The sequence below is a fragment of the Balaenoptera borealis genome (genome assembly GCF_965194805.1).
Source record: "Balaenoptera borealis genome assembly, chromosome: 3".
NCBI lineage: Eukaryota > Metazoa > Chordata > Mammalia > Artiodactyla > Balaenopteridae > Balaenoptera > Balaenoptera borealis.
Window position 1 is genome coordinate 66624608 of NC_138866.1, and position 22207 is coordinate 66646814.

Sequence of the window (22207 nt, forward strand, 5' to 3'; positions counted from 1 at the left end):
AGACACAGATGCAAACACATCTTATTTTTACAACAATGTATGGAAGTTACAATACAAGATATGGCATATTACTTTATATCTTTAAAAGTTCTAGGTTTGATATATGCTTTCTTCTTAATAATGCTCAATTTATAAACCATAACTCTTTTTCAGGAATATGATTTCTGCTATTCCCTATGTTTAACAAATTAATATGTTTTCTTATAAATTCTCCCTGAGTTCAGTATTTCATGTAAGCATATAGCTAATGAATGTCCTCATTCATACATGTTTTTAAAGAATTGAAGGCTTATTAGAAATAACCACAAATCATTTGATTTATGAATTAACTTGAATAATATTTTCATATTTAGAATTATGTACAGAGAAATGAAGGATTCTGACAAAGAAAAGGAAAATGGAAAAATGGTAAGTTATTTTTAGGAAATGAGTCTTGCTCTTGGCTACTTAGTAAAAGAAAAAGAAAAGCAAAGAAAAACTAATGCTGTGTTTCAATTGAACAATTAAGGGAGAAATCAGCAACATGGGATTCTTTAGATTAGGTTAAATGCATGATCTTAAAGCTACCTTATGTAATGCATGTGAAATAGCATAGACTTTGTAATCAGGAAAGGCCAACATTTCGTTTTTCCTATTGTAGGGTTGTTGGTCTATAGAGCATGTGGAACAGTATCTTGGCACTGATGAATTACCAAAGAATGACTTGATAACCTACCTGCAGAAGAATGCAGACGCTGCTTTCCTGCGCCACTGGAAATTAACTGGCACTAATAAAAGTATTAGGAAAAACAGAAATTGTTCTCAGCTCATAGCTGCATATAAGGTATATATTGGCATCAAAACACTATTTTGATTGGGAATGGCTTTGTGCTTTGCAGCTTTTTAAATGTTCTTGAGGAAGAGCAGTTCATTGGGACATACTAAAAAAAAGAAGTTGAATTAACATTGTTAATATGCCAATGCTAAAATTTCAAATATGGTTTGTGGCATTGGATGTAAATACGTAGTTTTAACTGTGGCTTTTAGTGGTTATATTTTGAGAATTTTCTTGGTTTAGAACAAAGTTTGGTTAAGCTTTGACTTGGGTGATACTGTTTTTATTTTAAAAGAAGGCAATTCTTTGAAGAATTCCAGCCTTTTCACATTAATACTAATAGGATGATATATTTATTGCTTTTCTTGAAAATGATTAATGGCTAGTTTTCCTAATTGTTTCTTTAGGATTTTTGTGAGCATGGAACAAAGTCTGGGTTAAACCAGGGGGCCATTTCTACTCTTCAAAGTAGTGATATTCTTAATTTGACAAAAGAACAACCTCAGGCCAAAGCAGGCAATGGACAGAATTCTTGTGGAGTAGAAGATGTCCTTCAGCTTCTGCGTATTCTGTATATAGTTGCAAATGACCCTTATTCAAGAATATCCCAAGAAGGTCTGTAAGAAGCCTTGTTTCATTTCTGTGGCATTTTTAAAAGCAAGTCAGTTTATATTTTTATTAATTTTATTACTTTTACAGAAGGTGATGAGCAGCCTCAGTTTACTTTTCCACCAGATGAATTCACTAGCAAAAAAATCACAACAAAAATTTTGCAGCAGATTGAGGTAATAAAACCAGATAGTTGAACTCTTCAGTCTGTTGGACTTTGAATGTATTGCCTCTCCTTCCTTTTCTGCCTCACGCCATCTCTCCTGTTAAGAACTGACTCCTTTTTGTCTTTTTTCCTAATTGCTTTAAGACATTGTTATTTGTTAATTTGCAGGAACCATTGGCATTGGCAAGTGGGGCTCTGCCAGACTGGTGTGAACAATTAACCAGCAAGTGTCCTTTTCTAATACCATTTGAAACTAGACAGCTGTATTTCACATGTACAGCATTTGGTGCATCAAGGTAGGAGGTGTATCGTTTTACATTTTTAGAATAAATGTGTTTTTAAATGTTTTATATAAGCTCAAAATGTACATATATACTTTATATCAAGATTGATGAAGGGAATATATTGTTTTCTCGTAAAGAGTTGTTGACATTTGGGAATTCCCTGGTGGTCCAGTGGTTTAGACCCCATACTTTCATTGCCAAGGGCATGGGTTCCATTCCTGGTGGGGGAACGAAGATCCCGCAAGCTGTGAGGTATGGCCAAAAAAAAAAAAAAGAGTTGTCAACATTTAAACATTTTTTGATTTCCAGTTGGATATAAGCTCCCTTGAAGCAGTGTGGATTGAAGTACTGTGTTTCCCATTAGCTAGCATTTATTGTACAGTATTTAAGTGGCTTACATAAATTATTAGTTGCTGAAATTCCCAGGAATACAAAATTTAATGCTTGCAAATAGCTTTGATAACATTAGAAATATATCTTCTGGCCCTTATTTTTCTCTTACTACCATCTAACATACCATTTTACTTCTTTTTGTTTTTCTGTCTCCTTCACTAGATGAGAGTTTCATGAGGGCAGGAATTTCTGGCAGTTTTGTTCACTGCTCTAGCTGCAGTGTATAGCACATTGTAGGTGCTCGGTAAATACTTGTTGAGTGATTGAATACCCAGAGTACTTTCAAAGTAGATGTAGAAAAGTTATAATTTAAATGGAGCTGCCTGTTGCCCTAAGTTACATTGTTGTATGTACCATTTCATATCATTTACCAAGCATTTGCACACATAGCACTATAGGCCCGCTGTGATTAATGGCATTGGTTATGATTTTTATTTTATATGTGTGTGTTTGGTTTTTTTTGTTTTTTTAGGCTTTTTTTTTCAATTTTTAAAAAAAAATTTGGCTGCACCATACAGCTTGCAGGATCTCAAGTTCCATGACCAGGTATTGAATGCGGGCCATGGCAGTGAAAGCCCCGAATCCTAACCACTAGACCACTAGGGAACTCCCTGATTTTTATTTTATAGATGAGGAAACTGATTCTCAAAGTACATAGCTGATTGGCCTGAGAGTACCAAAAATATTGTAGCACACAGGAGAGTAGATCTTTCATCTTCTTATTCTTAATTCAAGATTCTTTCTCCCATCCTAGATGGGTTAACTCTGCATTGTTAAAAAGAAAATGTTTCAAAATCACAACACTGTTTCTGTGTTGGCTTTCAATTTGTATCACAGTAATAAAGATAGCTTAACCATTTTTTACATTCTCTGATTTAGGAAATGTTTATATTTTATGTATTATGAGTTTGTCTATATTTTTATGTGTTGTGTGGGGTTGGACCACAGACCTTTAATTTGATCTGTTAATTGCTAAAGTAAAAAGGGAAAATATAGACTCAGTATTTTCTCAGTTTGTTTAAGGAAATAAGATTAGTATATTTGGTCATCTGATAAAATACTATTTTTAAAAAATTCTTAAATCTTTGAATTTTGTTGCTGTTTTAGTAGTGTATTCAGCTGTTTGCTGTATGCTACAACTACATAGGTATTTTTCTATTTCAGAGCAATAGTGTGGTTACAAAACCGACGTGAGGCCACTGTGGAAAGAACAAGGACCACAAGTAGTGTAAGGCGAGATGATCCTGGAGAGTTTCGTGTTGGTCGTCTCAAGCATGAAAGAGTAAAAGTTCCACGTGGTGAATCACTGATGGAGTGGGCTGAGAATGTCATGCAAATACATGCAGATCGGAAATCAGTTCTTGAGGTACCTCTATATAATCTCTTTTAGTGTGCAGGACTGACAATTAGAGAACCAGTCTGTGTCTTCCACCACATAAAGAGCTGCATTAGATAGAAGTGTAGATGGATTTCTCTGCCCTCTGTGCAAAGGCCTTCTCCTCTGGCAGAGCATCTTTCATAAGAGGATGTCAGCTCACCTCCTCAGGGGTCAGGATCTCGTGGCTTAATGAGCAGCAAAGAATATCTTCACTCATGAAGATATTGAGAGATGTTGTAGCAAATGGCGGTAAGAAATTCAATATATTTACTGCAGAAATGTTATTGTGGGCATTGTTGATTATATCCTATATACATATTATTCCTTATATATGAGAGACAAGGAAAGAAATACCTCTCCTGTCACAGATGTCAGCCACCTGGTTTGTTTATTTTTGGATCACAGACTGATTATGATAAATATAATACATCTCTAGAAAATTTATAAGGCTTATGGTTTTCACTTTAAAATTTCTGTGCCTGGGACTTCCCTGGCAGTCCAGTGGTTAGGACTCCATGCTTCCACTTCAGGGAGCACAGGTTCAGTCCCTATCCGGGGAACTAAGATCCCGCATGCCGCCAGCTCACACCCCCACCCCCAAAAAAAGAATTTTCTATGCCTTCATCTTATTCTTCTTACCCATATAGTCCTCTAACCCAGATAATTCTCAATTATTATTATTATTATTATTTTTTAAACATGCACTGTGTGTTTTTGTAAGCTGCCTCAAATAATTTTTGGAATACATGGAGTATGGATAAAAAACCTTTAAAGTGATTGCCTAAAGTCAGAAATAAGTGGAAGAGTTTAGGTTTTGGTGTCACGTAGACACGCGTGCGCATGCACACACATATAAATCTGTATACCATCATTTCCTCAAGCAAATGATATATAACCTCTTTATCTGAAATTTGTTTTCCTTTGGTATGAAAAGGACATGATTTATTTTGTAGGTTTGTTGTGAGAAGTAAGTTGATGTATGAACAATGCTCACCCCAGTGTTTAAATATGGAATAGCATACAACAAATCAAATTTCTCTTTAGAAAAACTGGAATAAAAACTTCTGTGTGGCTTATATTATACTGCTACTATAAAAAAAAAGTATATTACAGTAGGACTGGATTTTGGCAAGAATGGGATCATTAACATTTTTTTTAAGCTTACTTTCCCCCATAATTTATCTGTTCATGTTTAGGTTGAATTTTTAGGAGAAGAAGGAACTGGCTTGGGGCCCACATTAGAATTTTATGCTCTGGTGGCAGCAGAATTCCAGAGAACTGATTTAGGAGCTTGGCTTTGTGATGATAACTTTCCAGATGATGAATCTCGTCATGTAAGATTTACTTCCCATTTTGTGATTTGATTTGCAATTCTGCTTTTAGAAAGTTAAAAATCAGTTATGCTTCCAGAATGTAAGCCAGGTTTTCTGACTCTACTTTCATTATTGAATAATCCTGATATTATTAAAATGCTTTTAAAGGGTAAAATTTAGTCTATAAAGCCTATTTAATAAAATGTGTTTATAGATACTTATAGATAGCAGAATTAAGATGTTTAATGTTTATGGATCTTTTCCTTTTTTTTGCATTTCTCCCTCTAAAAAATTAGGTCGATCTTGGAGGTGGATTGAAACCTCCCGGATACTATGTTCAGAGATCATGTGGACTGTTTACAGCTCCATTTCCACAAGATAGTGATGAGCTTGAAAGGATCACAAAACTCTTTCATTTCCTTGGAATTTTCTTGGCCAAATGCATTCAAGACAATAGACTTGTGGACTTACCTATTTCTAAACCTTTCTTTAAACTTATGTGTATGGGTGACATTAAAAGCAATATGAGTAAACTGATTTATGAGTCACGAGGTGATAGAGACTTACACTGTACTGAAAGTCAGTCTGAAGCCTCTACAGAAGAAGGTCATGATTCACTCTCAGTAGGAAGCTTTGAAGAGGATTCAAAATCAGAATTTATTCTAGATCCCCCCAAACCAAAACCCCCAGCTTGGTTTAATGGAATTTTAACTTGGGAAGACTTTGAACTAGTAAACCCACACAGAGCCAGATTTTTAAAAGAAATTAAAGACCTTGCTATCAAGAGGCGCCAGATTTTAAGCAACAAAGGTCTTTCTGAAGATGAGAAGAACACAAAATTACAAGAACTAGTGCTGAAGAATCCATCAGGTTCTGGGCCTCCACTTAGCATAGAGGATTTAGGGTAAGCTTTATATATATATATATATATATATATATATATACTCTTCAACCTAATGGATGAATAAATTCTAAAGCTTTTGTTCCTTTGTCTTCACTGATTTGCAATATATGAATATACAGTCTGTTAACAATAATAAGATGCTTTAGGAAATACCGATTTTTGATTTGATCCTTTGATTTGTTAATATTATAAAGAGAGCACTCAGAATACCAGAATATAGTTTATTAATCATCAGATGTCTGAAAGGTTATCTGATTTATCAAATGTGATAACTATATATATCTTGTGTAAACAGTCCAAAGCCAATAATATTTTGACAAATTCATTAGCTAATTGATATATATAGCCTACTTGAAAAACCTCAGAATAGTTTGCTTTGTATGTAAGCCTTATCCCCAGTGGCTGCATTAACTAACTCAGATGCTGTAGATCTTTTGATAAAATTAATTATCTATTAATTTATATACATGTAATTATTATACCCTTGGTATGTTAAACTGTGATTTTGGGATTGACTGCAAGGCTTTGCTGTCTTTTTCTTCCTTCCTTTCTTTCCTTCTTTCTTTGATGATAACATTGAGAAGTTGTGTTTGATAAGTTGTTCATATGTTCAAGGTTTGACTTGAGGCGGGGGTAAAAACAGAGCATGAACAACTTTAGTAAAAAAAATAGTTTCTTTTGCAAAAAAAAGAAAATCTTGTAAACATGTTGCTACCATAATTCATTACAAAAATCCATAGTTTATTAATTTTGTGCCTAAGGAGGAAGTGAAACATGAAAGGTGATGTTTCATGCAATGCTTGCAAAGCCAGGTTTGGTAAACAGTTGGCCAAATAGTTTTTGTGCACACGGTTTTGCATTTTAAAAGGCCCCATACCTAACATCTAAGCTGGAATAGTGATTTTGTTATTGTTGGGGGTTGGGGGAGGTGCTCATGGTTTTGGCGGCAGTGTTTTAAAAATTAAACACCAATGATAGCTGAATGTTAATCTAATCCTTTTCTGTCCTCCCAGTTTAAATTTCCAGTTTTGCCCTTCCTCAAGAATATATGGTTTTACAGCTGTGGATCTCAAGCCAAGTGGTGAAGATGAGGTACAAATTTTGCTTTTGATATATTTGCAAGTCCAGAAAAATCCTCTTAATGAGGCCAGTTGTACTAGGCGCTACTGAAATATTCCTAGATATTAACAATTATGTTGACAAATTTTCCTTTGCAGATGGTAACAATGGATAATGCAGAAGAATATGTGGATTTGATGTTTGACTTTTGTATGCATATGGGTATTCAGAAACAGATGGAAGCCTTTAGAGGTAATTTTTAAGGCTCTTTAGTTGAATCTCTCTCCTTTTACTTTGAGACAGCTGAAATTAAGGTACTGCTATGCTCAAAAATTGCTAGTAATCTCTAGATTTGCCCTCTAGTTTTTTGTCTTCCCAACAGTTAGGTCCTGCAGAGTACTCAGAACAGGTTGGAACATTTTCAAGCTGTAGCATACCCTCAGCTTGGTCCTCCTGAGTAATGAGGGACCCACTTTTGGCTTCTATTTTTTCATTTGTAAGTGGATATAATGTTGCATACTTTCAATATTACATGATCAAGATGAGTTAAACTATGTTAGAACCTAAATTCTTCAAGTAAAGATTGACGCAAAATACACTGGACTGTTTATCACTTACTAGTTTTTAAAAATGAGAACATAGCCTTGGCTGGCTTATATGACATAAAGAACTGATTGGGAAATTATTAGAATTTGGCTACTGACCATAGTGTCTGAATATTCTCTCCCTGTCTACATTTGTGATAATAAGCAAAAATTTCTGTACTTAAAAGCCTAGCACAGTTTTTATTTCAAACTATTTTCATTTATATTTGCTTTTTCAAATATTTATTAATATTTATCTTCTATCCATTTAGTTGAGTATCTTGATTTGAAATTTATTTTGAAATTATAACTTAGAAACTGAGTTGTGTGTTTTGTTTTTGTTTTTTTGCTGTGTGTGTAATGTAGATGGGTTTAATAAAGTTTTTCCAATGGAGAAATTAAGTTCCTTCAGCCATGAAGAAGTCCAAATGATTCTTTGTGGAAATCAGTCGCCATCCTGGGCAGCAGAGGATATTATTAATTATACTGAACCTAAGTTGGGTTATACACGTGATAGGTATGTGTTGGTTATTTTCTAAGATCAACAAATTGTTTATGTCCCAAAATCAAATGGCAGGTTCTCTAAATGACTCAGTGAATTATATGCATAAAATGAGAAAGCAGTTAAGTCTCACCGTTAACCAAGATGTATATTCACTGATAAGGCTGAGTTCACACAAAAAGTCATCTTGGCTGATGTTAACATTCCTTTTCTCACTGTGTTTTAACTGTTCATCATTTTAAAAATTGGGTCATTTGTAAACCCTTAGGCTTTATTGCTTTTATATTAACCTTTATTTTCAAATAATTTCAATCTTATAGAAAAGTTGAAGAATAGTTAAGATTTCCTATATATCCTTTTCCAGAATCACCAGTACTTAACGTTTTGCTGTATTTCTTTTACATTATCTCTTTATACACACACACACACACACACACACATATATATTTTCTGAACCATTTGAGGAATGTTGCATACATCTTGTACCTTTACTCTGTAATATATTAGTGTACATTCCTCAGAATATGGCCATACTCCCACGTAGCCATACTAGTTAGCAAATTTGTGATTCCATACTATTAGCTAATCTATAGTCTACATTCCAGCTTTGTTGATTATTCCAGCAATGTCTTTAATAGCACTCACTTCACTCCCATTCTCCCCCATCAGGAAATTGTATTTAGTTGTGATATGTTTTTAATCAACAGTTCCTCGGATGTTTTTTCTTTCATACCACTGACATTTTTTAAGACTATAAGCCCTGTATTTTTTTTTTTAAGTTTTCAAAGTAATGTAAATGAGAAAGTATTATTATTTTACACGTAAATGACATGTATATATAGCTTTTTTTTTTTTTAAGTAAAGTTTTTATTGAAGCATATCAGAGAAGTACACAAATTGCACATACATCCTGGAGAATTTTCACAAAATGGACACACCTGTATAATTGGTACCCAGAACAAGAAACAACTCTAGAAGTCCCCATCCCCGTCTTATTCTTTTCTAGTCATTAAATCACTATTCCCATTGATTAATTTTGCTTGCTTTTGAACTTTAATAAATGAAATCATGCAGTATGTATTCTCTAAGGTCTGGTTTCTTTTATTTAATACTATAATTATGAAATTCATCCATGTTGTAGCATATAGTGATACTTTATTTCACTGTAACAAAAATGTATTATTTCAGATCCCTGTTGCTAGTTTAGCCATATTTGGGTGAATTATGCATGTGCATCTTGAGCTTTTCTGATTTGCTGCCTTTGTTGCATATTTGATTCCTGTACTCCATCAGTGTTTCAGTCTATCTGTATCAGTCTTTGAAGGATATTTTTCAAGTAGTTTGTATCAGCTTATTTCATACTTACCCAAGAGTCTCTAGACAGTGTTGTTCTTCCAACATGCGGATATTCGTTTTTAGGGTTATTGCTGGCTTATACAGTAATGGTAGTATTTTTCATTTAAATCAGCTATCAAATCAATATAACTTTATTTTTCTTCTTTTAGCCCAGGTTTCCTTAGGTTTGTGAGGGTTTTATGTGGCATGTCTTCAGATGAGAGGAAGGCATTCCTGCAGTTTACCACTGGTTGTTCAACTCTACCCCCAGGTGGACTGGCTAACTTGCATCCCAGGCTCACAGTTGTACGCAAGGTACAAACTCCAGCTACCGGGGGATCTAAATGGAATTAAGATACTTAAGGATTGAAAGAAATACATATTTAAAGTCATGGTCTGCTGTTATTTTCACTTCTGTTTCCGCAGGTCGATGCTACTGATGCAAGCTACCCATCAGTGAATACATGTGTACATTATCTAAAGTTGCCGGAATACTCTTCGGAGGAGATCATGAGAGAGCGCCTGCTAGCTGCTACAATGGAGAAAGGCTTTCATCTCAACTGAGCTTTGAAGTGCAATGGGAGACATCAGAGACTTAAAATTCTAGTGAAGCCTCTTGTGTTTGTGTGCAGAGAAGTATATGATCCTCCATGCTAATGACACTTGCCTTTTTTCCACCATTAAGGCTTTAAGAACACATGGAATAAGTTCGTTAGCTGCTAATGACAAAACAAATCCTTTAACTATCCAGCCAGCAAGTATATAGCACAGAACACTTTGTGTTGCTACAAGGGCTCATGTGACTGGAATTAGGTGGTCCTACTTGACTGTTCCAAAGAGCAGCTTCTCAGATCTTCAGTGTTCATTGGTAAATTTCTAACAGTGTATTTGTGTAAAGTTTGTCATTTCATACTTCATACACTACAGTTGCCATCACTGATGCCTGTTTTGCTGGCTTTTAAGCTACTTGGTCAAAAATCCTGCTTCCTTAAAACATAGAGAGTTAATGAGCATCTCAAGCTTTTTCTTTTCCTTTTTAATGATGCCTGCACTATCAGAGTATATCTAGTGTTCTCTCTTTTGTTTGGCATATAATCATGCACAGCCTTTTTATTTCTTTGAGGTGGGAGTATATTTTTATTTCCTAAATGCCATACTATAAAGATCAAATTCTTAAGTGTGTTTGTGCAGTTCAAAAATAAAGATATATTAAGGCGGTGGAGAAAACACTGGTTTAGATGCAAGGCACACTTAAAGCAAGTTTTACTTTTGGTTGTATTTTCTTTGTATATTATAAACATTTATTTAACTTGTTGCAGTTTGAAGTAAAAAAATTTCCAAAATGTATTCTCAACAATAATCATTAAAATGTTTGCAGCATACAGAACTGTGTCATGTGACTGTTTCACTGCAGCCATCAGACCTGCGAGCTTAACTGTATACTTTTCATTTTGAATCATTGAGATATATAGTTTTTTGAAATTACTACATGAAGAAATGTATTTTTCTGTGTAAATACACTTACTGAAACTGGAAAGCTAGGAGAAATATATGTTCACATGCTTGTGATCCAACTCTAGTGTTCTGTCTTTAAAGTATTCTTCAGGTAAAAACAGCCAAGTTATTTGTGTTAACTTCTTAAACACCAAATATGCTACTTACCATTGTATCTTCAGCGATGTGTAAGTCTAAGATCCAAGAATGATTTTTGAATGTTGTGTTAGTGTGGAAAGAAACCACTGGGATAATGCTATTTCCTGGTTTTGAAAAGGGGCTATATTTCCATTTTCCTGTGACTTATCATATCTATGCATCTAGGTAAAAGAAATGTCACTAGGTCTGATTTAGCCAAATGGCTTTTATAGGCGTGAAAAGCATTTTTTGGAATTGCCCACAATTTACCTGTTTAAAAGGTATGTTCCCTTTCTACATTAGAAGAGATTTCTCCCATTGCAGTCAATCATTTGCGTAGTGTGTCTGTTCTCTGCATGAGAATGTTGTGACTATGTAATCAGAGGCAGCATTTATATAATTTACCTTATTGTTAGCTTCACAGTTCTCTGCGAGAATAAAAGTTAAAATAAAACATAATAGCAATATTTAAATGTATGACCTATGCTTTAATCCAGAAAACAGTGGTGGTGATTGTCTCAATACGTGGATGCATGACTAGAACTTTACACTAGCAGTAGAAAAAATCCAGTTTATGTGTATTATTTAAGTCTCTAAAATGTCTGTCAATAGCCAGCTTTTACCAAGACTAGTCTAGCACAGGGGTCAGCAAACTGTGGCCTGCCGTTTGCATTTGTATGGCCCATGAACTAAACATGGTTTTAAAATTTGTAAGTGGTTGAAAAAAATAAAAAAGAATAATAATATCTTATGTGAAAATTTTATGAAATTCAGATTTGTGTCCAAAAATAAAGTTTTATTAGAACACAGCCATGCTGATTTATTTATGTATAATCTATGGCTTTTTTTGCACTACAGTGGCAGAGCTGAGTAGTTACAGCAAAGACCATATGGGCCACGAAGCCTAGAATATTTACTGTCTGGCCCTTTGCAGAAAAGGTTTGCTGAATCCTGGTCTAGCACATTACTACAGCAGGTAAAGTTGATGAATCTTATACAGTGAGTAACTCTGAAATGTCAGGAATCTTCCTGTAGAACCAGAAGTCCAAGAACAAGGTAAAGCTGACCAGTCTGAGACATAAATTTCATGAGTCTGAAAATCACTTAAAGCTGGTAGTCACAGTTCAGCAACAAACCTGAAGTGAGATGATGACACAGCCTGTCACACAACAGAGAGTCACATTAGAGTTCACTTTGCGTATGAGTCAAGTATTGTGAGACATCTACTCGGGTCTTCAAATACACTAGCCTCTGGAGTATTTTTTCCAGTGGTATCTACCTAGTATTTTTTTTTTTAATTGTTATTCTCTCAAGGTACTAAAATCTGTGCCAAGATGTTATTTGAATGCTATTTTGGTGTGACCCCAAAATTAATTTTATTCACTCCCTAGTTACTTCTGGTGTACCAGTTTCAGCAGTTACCCGAATGTGCTACTGATTAAGTGCCTACCAACTAGGCCAGTGTTTCCCAACTAATTATGTCTCAGAAAGACCTCCAAAGCACTTTCATCTAGACTGGGCTTTCCCCAGACCTTGGCTACTTAATGCATACCATTCACTGTTCTGGCAGGTCAGAAGCCTTTCCTCTGCCTTCCTGAATGAGTCCAAAACAGCTAAGGTTTGCTTTTGGAGTCCATTATTGACTGGTTGCCTGGTAGATGCAAACTTTGAAATATGTAAGTGAATTTTTAGAAACACATAAAGAATTTAAACAAAATCCCTCTTATGCACACATACACGAGAGAGGGAGAGAAATCAAACAGTACTGAATGAATTACTGCCTAGAATGCCCATTTACGTCCTCTTTTGGAGGATGGAGTGTTGTAGGTGAAAGAACTCTTGGAACTCCATAGGATGGCCCAATAGCTTCATGTATCAAGACTATATTTCTGTGTCCTCCAATGTACTTGCCCTCCTACCCTAACGTGCACATGAACATGCTTTTACCTAAGACAGTTCTGTATCGTCTGCTGTTACGAAGCAAAAGCATATATACAGAAAGGTTTGGGAGGATCAGAGCATTGCTCTTCTATAGTGACTTAGCAGTTTTCTTTGCTTCAAGACATTCTAGGAGAAGGGGATGAAGGAATAAAAGGGAGGGGAAGATGGAGTTATTTCAGGGCAACCTGAACAGAGATACACTCTTGCATTCTGTTTTTAAACCTTGAACTAAATTTCATTTACAAATAAGTTTACTAATAAGACTAACCCTTTACAATACGGCATATAGGATAGCTAAAGGGCTGTCTTAGCGATTCATTATTAGGTAGTAACGTTCTCTATAGAGTTAATTACATGATGTCATTGTAGTTGCCAAGTACCCATAAAATGGATATCAGGCTTTTAGAAACTGGCAAAGAATATTTGATTCTGCAATTTTCATTAGGTACACACATTTTGACTTTGTAAGGAAAAAGCATTCAGAAAACAGTATTATTCAAAGTGCTATGCGTGTTCAAGTCAATTTTAAAAGTTTATTGGCCAATAGAGAGGTGCCACATTTTCTTCCCACCCCATGATGCTATTCCTGAATTTATCCCTTTGCAAAGGGAAGCAGAAACCAAAAGAGTTTCCCTCAGTACTCCACAAAATCTAAACAAACAAGTGAGGAAAAAAATGCTTATGGTCAGAAAATAAAACTTGTCTCTCCGTTTTAGAGAAAAATTTTCTTTGTGCATCATGTTTTAAAATACAGTTTTGTTTTCCATTTAGGAACTGTGGAAAACACCTATTTAAAATGTCTTTGGAAGGACAGCCCATTTTGTAGTGTTTGGTCTTCCAGATTCTTTTGGGCTGGTGATGTTGAGAGGTATTCCATGGTGTCCTCATTTCCTGTAAGTCGATGTTGTGTGGCAGAGCCTTTCTGTTTTCAGCTGTCTGACATCTTATCAAGAATTAGTAGAGGGGCAAGAATTCTTGCCCGATTCGTTTCCACAATGCAGCCATTTAACACCATCTCATCCAAAATGATGTGTACTTTATCCAAATTAAACATTATCTAGGGTCATATTAAGGAAATTAGTTATAAAAATGTTAACATTCAGTAAATAATAACATGACTTTGCCTGGAATTTTTCCAGTGTAAATTAGTCTAAGCATGAAGGTTTGTTTTTTATTTTAACAGAATTCCTGAAATTAAATTTAAAATGGGTATTTATATTAGAAATTATTACCTTCATGTACACATATATACCTAATTTCACCTTGGTTAGGCTAACTGGACAATAGACATAGAAATGGAACAGCTATACCTTTTAGCCAGAGGGAGACGGACTCTCTACTAAGAGCTGGAGAACAAAGCAAATAAATTTTGGTAAAGAGTGTGACCTGACCGCAAGAACAATGTCTTCCCAGACCATAGTAACAACAGTAACAGCCATGACTTACTGAATACTCATTATGTTCCAGGCATTGTGTTGAGTGTTTTACATGTATTATTTCAGTCTTCTCTACGACTCGGTGATGTACATGCTAACATGATCCTCATTTTACACAGGAACAAACAGGCTCAAAGCCATTGCCCACAGTCACATGGCTAGTAATTGTCAGAGCTGGAATTTAAACCAAAAGTTTGGGCTTAACTGCTCTGCTTCCAGACTTCTCAGGAGAGGCCTGAGGCTGCTGAGTATACACCCTCCCTCCGCCCTCAAACCTCCACCCCAACAAATGCCTTTACAATACTGCACCTTGAGCATCTTTTGTGTCAGGCAGGCTAAAGAAAAAAATAACCATGAGGAGAAATGAGTGAAGAAAAGGCAATGCTGACTTAATTCCCAAGGAGATAAATATTCCGATTTTCAAGAGAGTACCTCTTATAAATGGAGCATTCTAAAAATACTCATTTGAGAATGATGGAGCCACTTTAGCTTACTGATGTTCTTATTGGAAAGTTAGTACAGGGCATGGGAGAAGAAGAAAACACTGTTAGACTGTGATGTCTGGCTAATTAGAAAAAGCCAAGTCCTTCCTCCAGGAGTCCCTTCATTTGAGTACCTAACTTTTGTGAAATTGAACTGGAAGAGAGAACTGACCTGTTCTGGAAGAGAGGATTAAACTCTTGAGAGTGAAGAAGATAATGGTTGAACGTTTCTAAATTCTATGCTTTACTATCTTAAGTTTCCATCACTAAAGAGCACAATCCTGGTCCGTTTAGAAAAAAACAGAACAAAACAAAAAACAGCTGACGGATTGTTTCAAATAGACAAACTTCATTCAACAAGCGAGTGATTAAGTGCACTACGGGAGTTCATAATTAGTGAATCTTTGTAAAATGAGCCGTTACCACCTGATTTTTCTTCCCAATAATTCCAGATGTTCAAGTCTATTGTCTTTGTTTAGTGAAGTACATCTATAGAGAATGAGACAATCCTGGGAATGACTTTTAAGTTTCTATTAGGCTCTGTGTTAATACCTCATTAAGCTCCGTGCAAATAGTCCTCCAGCAGAATAAACTTTTTCAGGAGCCCATGGGAACTGTCCTTAAGTGACCCAGAAAAAAAAAAAGCTTTACTCTGTTATACCTATTAATAATATCTTCCAATTAGATGGATGATTGCTTTGTCCATGGCCAAATTGGGACTGGAATATTAGGCGCTTGACTCAATCCTCTTCACCAGACCCAGAAGCCAGAACTTAGAAGCCAGGACAAGGTAGGAACGACAGCCAGGTATAAAGGAAGGCAGAGCTGGGAAGCACAGGTGACTGCATGAAAAAAATGCCCTGTAGAATCCCCCTGTTGTATTCACTAAGGACAATGAAAGCCTAGTGCCCTTTTTTTTTTTTTTTTTGGTGTCAAGGTTTTTTGTTTTGTTTTAAGTATAGTTGATTTACAATGTTGTGTGAATTAGTGCTGTACAGCAAAGTGATTCAGTTATACACACATATACACATTCAGTTTTAAAATATTCTTTTACATTATGGTTTATCATAGGATATTGAATATAGTTCTCTGTGCTATACAACAGGACCTTGTTGTTTAAAGCCTAGTGCCTTTGAAAATGTCAACCCATCCAGGGTGATTCTGAGGTAGAAGGAGATCTCATTTTAATCTATTCTATTTGAATCAATGCAGGGATCAAGCTGCTCTGAAGACTGCTCCATCTTTGGCAAGAATATGGTCAGCAATTCAGATGTCCCCTTGAACAACTAGCTCAATGTTTTGAAATTCAGATTAGAATTTACTGCTGAATCATATCAACCACTGGCATCCTCACAATGCAAGGACAAGGTCCTTCAGCAAGTCTGAATTTCCCAACATCCTGGAAACATGAATTGCTCAGTGAGGGCATTCTGTACTGTGGGCATGTGACTGCCTGAGTATCTGGCTCAAACCCCTCATAATCATGCAACTTTCTGGCACTATAAAGGGAAACCACAGACCAAATCCAATGTGAGGCAAAAGCCTGAAAGCTGATTTCCCCTTGGAATCATGTGACTCCTTTAAAATAAGAATCCAGCTGTTGTTCACATCTTGATTTGGTTTATGAGTTACTTGTGCACACTGGAAAAGCCAAGAGTAATGGCATTTGGGTTACAAGCCAGGTAAGCAGGGACCAAAAAATGCCCTATATGCCAAGTCCCGTGGCAATAAACAGAGGCAAACACACTTTAGCCCTGACATTTGGAATAGGAGGAAGCAAGAAAGGCACAAGCTGTTGGTCTATTAAGGTGATGAGCTGAGAATGACTAGTTTAAGAGGGTCCAACCTTCAGGTTTTACTGAATTCAACTGACTTAAAGATCCTTGAGGAAACTTGTTTACCTTCATGGGCACCCTAAGGTTGGAGCTGATAGGAACTAGAAAGAGCCTCTTAAAGAGCAGATTCATAAAGCCCCACTTTCTCCCAACCTGGAAACCTAGAGCCTTTCTGAATTTCTATGTCATGTGGATTGGAGTTGAATAGTTGAATAGGACCCCAGTAATATTAGTGCCACTTGAAATCAATATTTTAATTAGAGTGATTGAAATGTTTCTGGTTCATACATTGGAATTTTGATCTCTGGATCATAAAGCACTTTTTCAACATGGTATTTTAACACCACTGTGGTAGTCTAGTTCTCCTTTAGTAAGAGAAAACTGAGCAGCATACATTCTAATGGGACCTCAAAAGCAATTCCAGGGAAGAGCCCAGCCTAGAAACTAAACTTTCTAATTCTAGATTTTGGCCTCAGATCCCCTGTCTTCTTATTTGATTTTCTTTTTTTTCTTTTTTTTTTAAGATCCTAGCTAGGACTTCCCTGGTGGTGCAGTAGTTAAGAATCCACCTGCCAATGCAGGGGACACAGATTCAATCCCTGGCTGGGGAAGATCCCACACGCCACGGAGCATCTAAGCCCGTGCGCCACAACTACTGAGCCTGTACTCTAGAGCCCGAGAGCCACAACTACTGAAGCCCACGTGCCTAGAACCCGTGCTCTGCAATGAAGAGTAGCCCCTGCTCGCCCCAACTAGAGAAAGCCCGCACACAGCAACGAAGACGCAACGTAGCCCAAAATAAATAAATAAATAAATAAATAAATAAAGATCCTAGCTAAGGAAAGTTCTTTAAGTAGGGTGGGGAAAAAACGTGTTCTCTTTTTTTTATACTTTAACTCAATTTCCCATGGAATTAGATAAGTTGCAAAGGGCCAATGTGCTCACATTTCCCACAGAAAATCAAATGCTACTGTATGGAAGATTATCATGAAGATTCTGCATAGTTCTGGATAAACTCTCCTTGTAATAGTCCTGTGTTCACTTTTAGGCTTAGTATGGCCTTTAGTTAATTAGGTCACTGAAAAGGAGTGTTTGTTTATTGTTGTTGTTAAGTAGGTTTTCCTGAAAGATCCATTCATATTCTGAGAGCAACAAAGACATCCCAGTGTAATTTTTTTTTAAGTTTATATAGGCTTATGTAAAATTACACAAATATCAAAGTCAGCACTGGGGTCAATGAGCCTGTCATTTCTCTTGTTTTTTCCCCAAAATTCTCTGTTGCTTCTCATAGCTTGCTGCCACTATTCCTGAGTAAAACAGAACCCAGAAGCATAGAACAGAAGGAGTGGGGGTAAGGCAGAGGGACCCGGTAGGGAGGGATAGGAGGAATAGTAGGGGATGAATATGGCACCTAAAGGACTCAGAAACACACTTAAAGGACACAGAGAGATGGCTAAAGCTAGGGAGGGCCAAAATAGCCCGGAAGGCAGAACTGTTTAATCTGGAACTTTCACATCCCTTTCCCAGGTGAATGGCTGACTCCCTTGGAGACTGTTCATAATTCTGAGACTCATCACTCATGACTTGACTAGAACTCTCATGCTGGAGCGGGCTGTGGCCCCCTTACCCCTCCGTGCCTGCCCTTCCCAAAGACTGGACCAGCTGCACACATTCCCTTGGGCCCAGGGGCCTGCTCTCTTCTCTTGCTTCAATGGACATATTTTCAAAAGGAAAAGAAGATGTTTAGAAATCTCTGACGTGAACGTCACTTTTGGAAAGCGTGCTCTTATCAAGACATTCAGGTATTCACTTCAAAATTTTTCATTATTTATGACTCCTCCAACCAAAGACCAGGGTTTCTCTAAAACTTCTTCCCTTATTCAGGAAACACCAAGACAGCATGGTGCCAGGCACTTTATAAATGTTTTCTTAGAGACTAATTTGCTACAATCTACTCCAGACGATTATGAATTTTCAAAAAGTGTGTCAAATTTAATCTTAAATCACATTTGTAGCCCTAGAATCAAAGGCTCTGGAAACCCGGAGACCAGTACCAGCTCTGTGCCAAAGTAGCTCTGTGGTTTGGGACAATCAATCCATAGAGCTACTCTGGGACAGAACTGGTATCGGTCTCTGAGCCTCAGCCTCTTTGTCTAAAAAGTGAGATTTTAAATTGATGATTGTGTAGTTTTCTTCCAACGCCAAAGCAGTCAAACCCTATGACTCTAAAAGTAACCTTCAGGGAGAGGAAAGCTAGTTTACTCCTTTCTGATATGATCAAGCTATTCCTGATGTAGTCACATGCTCCACCATACCTCAAAAGAAATCCTTTTGTAATAACAATTAATTATTTTAACTTTCTGAGAGACCATCGAGAAAATTTCAGTTCCTTTAGAAGCTGCCACTTCAGTGTTGGATGATTTCCCTAGAGAATTTCTTTGGTCTTCTTGCCAGTATTTCCATAGCCCCTAGTTGAACAAGTTACTTTTGTGATTTCTCATTAAGTCAGGCTGAAATTATCTCCTATTTGGAGAAGCCCTGTTCTGGTTTCTGGTCCTCTAAAGATGTTTGGGATTTTAGGAAAGTAATGAAGGAACGACAGATAGATGCCCCCCTACTGGGGCCTGGGGCCTGATCAGGGCCTGACTGTAAATCTTAGCGGTGCTCTTACTGTTGGCTGGGTGCTTTTAGTCCTCCAGGGCACACCCTGGTAGATAACTAGCTGAGTCATAAGAGAGTGCAAGAGGATGGAGGCCCTTCCTACTCGCCCACCCTCAGCTGCAGTAAAGAGAGCAGGTTTCACATCACGCATGTGAGCTTTTAGGCTGTAGAATTAATTGCTCAAGCTTTTGGACTTTAAGGACTTACAAAGTAAAAACATGAGTGTTCTAAAGATTTTTTTTAAAGATATTTTTGAATGAAGAAAACATTCTGGATTCTAGAGCTATCTTATATTTGTTGGGGAGGGGGCACGAGAATATAAATAGGAACCCCAGCTTGTTCCTGGCTTTTCTTCCCATGCATGCATGTGGAATACCCCCCTTACCATCCCAGCCTCTCTATCATTCCTGCCTCCAGTCCTGGGGTGGTAGAGAGACCTGCATAGGCCCTGGCAGCAGGCACTGGCATGACCAGGTACCCGCTAAATTCTGGGGACCCAGGTGCTGGAGGGTGGTCAAGGAGTGGGTGGGGGGCCCTGCCAGCTCTGGGTAAGCATCCTTACCCCATGGAGAGGGGTGCTGATGAAGGAGAGCTAGAGTAGGGTCCTCTAAAGCACAGGGCCCAGGAAGGGGACCCTGGTTGTCCGGGTCTGAAGGCAGTACTGCTGCATTCCATTCTAGCCAAAATAAACCAAGTCTTTAAGCCTCTTTAAGGCCACCAAATACCAAAAGGGGTGTCAAGGGTTTTGGTACCTTCACACACATTAGGTGTGCACTGAACTGGGGAGGAATTGGACTTCTACAGAGCGCTGTTCATGGGTGCCCTCCTCTGACTATTTAGCAGAAGGGGATCAGATTGCTCCTTTGAATTATGAATTGTCTGGAGAATTCAGCAAACCTGGGGCTCTGGAGCTGAGCACATACTGAGAAGCTCATCAGTTGGTTCCTAAAAACTATCTTAATTCGTAGAATTTGAAGTCTTAAATAAGTCTACCAAAGTATGAGGAAGGGTAAACTTTCCCGACAGAAGTCCTCAAGCAACATTTCAGCCCCGCGGGTGGAGTGGAATATGAAGAGGGTATCAGAGCTGCTTCAGCGCACGTGAACGGTTTAGGTCCTGATGTGCTTAGCCCCCGGGGTGCAGGCCGCCCCACTTGAGACTACTCTGCAACAGAGAGTTTCCACTTAGTAGAAGGGTTTTCGACAAACCAGAATTTCTGTCCTGATTTCCTGAGCTTACGTCGTTTCTTTTTAATAACCCATCTGCCTTGCTCTGTGACGTTAGTCTTCTTAGAAGTAGAACAAGTCCATACTAGGGAAAAATGTAAACAATGCATTTAATTTCCCAATGTCTAACCCTACAGGCTCTGGAAAACTGCTCCCTTCTTAAAAGGCTTCAGGGCGGTAAAGTCTCTGGAGAAAGACTGCGAGTAAAGGGCTTCTTGGGAGCTCCATAATGTTTGGACTCCCACCTTCCTGTTGCTGCAACAAGACTGAGCCTTAAATCGTGTCTGTTCCAAGCAGACGGACGTGGAAGGCTTCCTTAATCTGAGCAAACACAAAGGTTACGTGCTCTGAGTGTTGGGAGAACCGGTTCCAAGTTGCAATTATGTCAGCTGCTGGTTCAACCTTTCAAGGCCTAAGGAAGCTTTCCTGGTACAACGTTAGCTGCTCTGGCAGGTTCCTGGTTACATGCTACCAGGGTGGTGATGCGGTCGGTCTGTGAGGCCACACCTCTAAAAGGCTCCCTTGTCTTACTGTTAAGAAACTGATGTGTAAAGTTTTCCCTGGACTTCTTCAACGTGACAGTTAAACAGAACTGTGGGGAATTCCCTGGCGGTCCAGTGGTTAGGACTCCGAGCTTCCACTGCCGGGGCCTGGGTTCAATCCCTGGTCGGGGAACTAAGTAAGATCCTGCAAGCTGTGCAGCCCAGCCAAAAAAAAAAAACTATGTATGAGGCAGAATAGAGTCCTGGGTTTGTAATTTGACCTTTTTCAGATGGCTGAAGGCAGAAACTCTTCCAGAATCTCAGTAGAAGAGAGGTGCCCCATGCCCTGCCTGCCCTGCCCCCTGCTGCACTTTTAGACCATGGGAGGGCCACGTGAACTTACAGCTTGAGCACAGACATACACTTCCAGGTCTGGAGAGACTTAGTTCCCTTCTCTAAATTATGCAAAATTCCTAATATGTCAGGTGGATATGCCTAAGTATTTCCCAAGAACAGGAAGATGTAAGTTGGTCAGAGAGGAAGAGAAGGCAAAAATGAAACTAAGTAAAATGAAGGGTAAGGATGAAACTTGTGTGCTTTGGTGTGACAATTAAATTCAAACAAGAATGCTGGAGTTCATTACATGGACCTATGCTATACACTAGAGGGATACAAAGACAAACCCATCTCTACTTTTAATAAACACCTAGTCAATATATAAGACACATCAGCACACTGAGTCCAACTATAATACACATCCTACTATATCTGATTCACTTTACTTCTCTGAATATCTAGACTTACAAGACTTTCCCATCCTGTTCTAGGTGTAAGATAACTCAGCTCAGTTACCTAATCATGGCAACATCAAACATTAAGGCTGAGAGGGTGTTAAGGCTCTTCTAGTTTAATTCTATCATTCTGAGATGAGGGGGTTATGTGTCTTGTCTGAGACACACAGCTAGCTGGTAGCAGCACTGAAAGCAAAACTTGGGTATCTATAGTCCCAGTAAAGTGTCTATTAGCTTTTGCTGTCTTCCTGATGACTTCTTAAATCAAAAGTCATTTTTCTTATTACCCTGTACAAGGAGGAAGAGATTTATTTTGAATTGCTTTAAAGGACTTAGTTAAAATGGAATGTGACATGCTGAATAAAAATACACCCTAATAT

At 37.6% G+C, this 22207-nt stretch overlaps 2 protein-coding genes across 15 annotated transcripts in view; one reads left to right on the top strand and one right to left on the bottom strand.

Moving 5' to 3' along the window:
* The window catches only part of HECTD1 (HECT domain E3 ubiquitin protein ligase 1), a 91137-nt gene extending 80409 nt beyond the window's left edge, over nucleotides 1-10728 (top strand). For 5 of the 9 annotated variants that reach the window (XM_082383998.1, XM_082383999.1, XM_082384000.1 and 2 more), the window contains 13 exons: nucleotides 354-408; nucleotides 641-823; nucleotides 1222-1429; nucleotides 1514-1599; nucleotides 1758-1885; nucleotides 3431-3632; nucleotides 4841-4978; nucleotides 5254-5861; nucleotides 6875-6953; nucleotides 7079-7172; nucleotides 7871-8021; nucleotides 9512-9656; nucleotides 9768-10728. In XM_082383998.1, coding sequence (XP_082240124.1) covers nucleotides 354-408; nucleotides 641-823; nucleotides 1222-1429; nucleotides 1514-1599; nucleotides 1758-1885; nucleotides 3431-3632; nucleotides 4841-4978; nucleotides 5254-5861; nucleotides 6875-6953; nucleotides 7079-7172; nucleotides 7871-8021; nucleotides 9512-9656; nucleotides 9768-9905 — 2215 coding nt within the window. In that variant the 3' untranslated portion in view covers nucleotides 9906-10728. The remainder of the gene's footprint in view (nucleotides 1-353; nucleotides 409-640; nucleotides 824-1221; nucleotides 1430-1513; nucleotides 1600-1757; nucleotides 1886-3430; nucleotides 3633-4840; nucleotides 4979-5253; nucleotides 5862-6874; nucleotides 6954-7078; nucleotides 7173-7870; nucleotides 8022-9511; nucleotides 9657-9767) is intronic. The other 4 variants (XM_082384002.1, XM_082384003.1, XM_082384004.1 and 1 more) reach the window with 1 other exon arrangement.
* AP4S1 (adaptor related protein complex 4 subunit sigma 1) overlaps nucleotides 1-22207 on the bottom strand; it is a 74216-nt gene that overhangs the window by 8302 nt on the left and 43707 nt on the right. For 2 of the 6 annotated variants that reach the window (XM_082384266.1, XM_082384267.1), the window contains one exon: nucleotides 13428-13971. The exons of 1 other annotated variant lie outside the window; for it this stretch is intronic. In XM_082384266.1, the coding sequence (XP_082240392.1) occupies nucleotides 13843-13971 (129 nt within the window). In that variant the 3' untranslated portion in view covers nucleotides 13428-13842. Of the gene's footprint in view, nucleotides 1-13427; nucleotides 13972-17164; nucleotides 20876-22207 lie in introns of those variants that run through there. 3 more of the 6 variants (XM_082384270.1, XM_082384271.1, XM_082384269.1) reach the window with 3 other exon arrangements.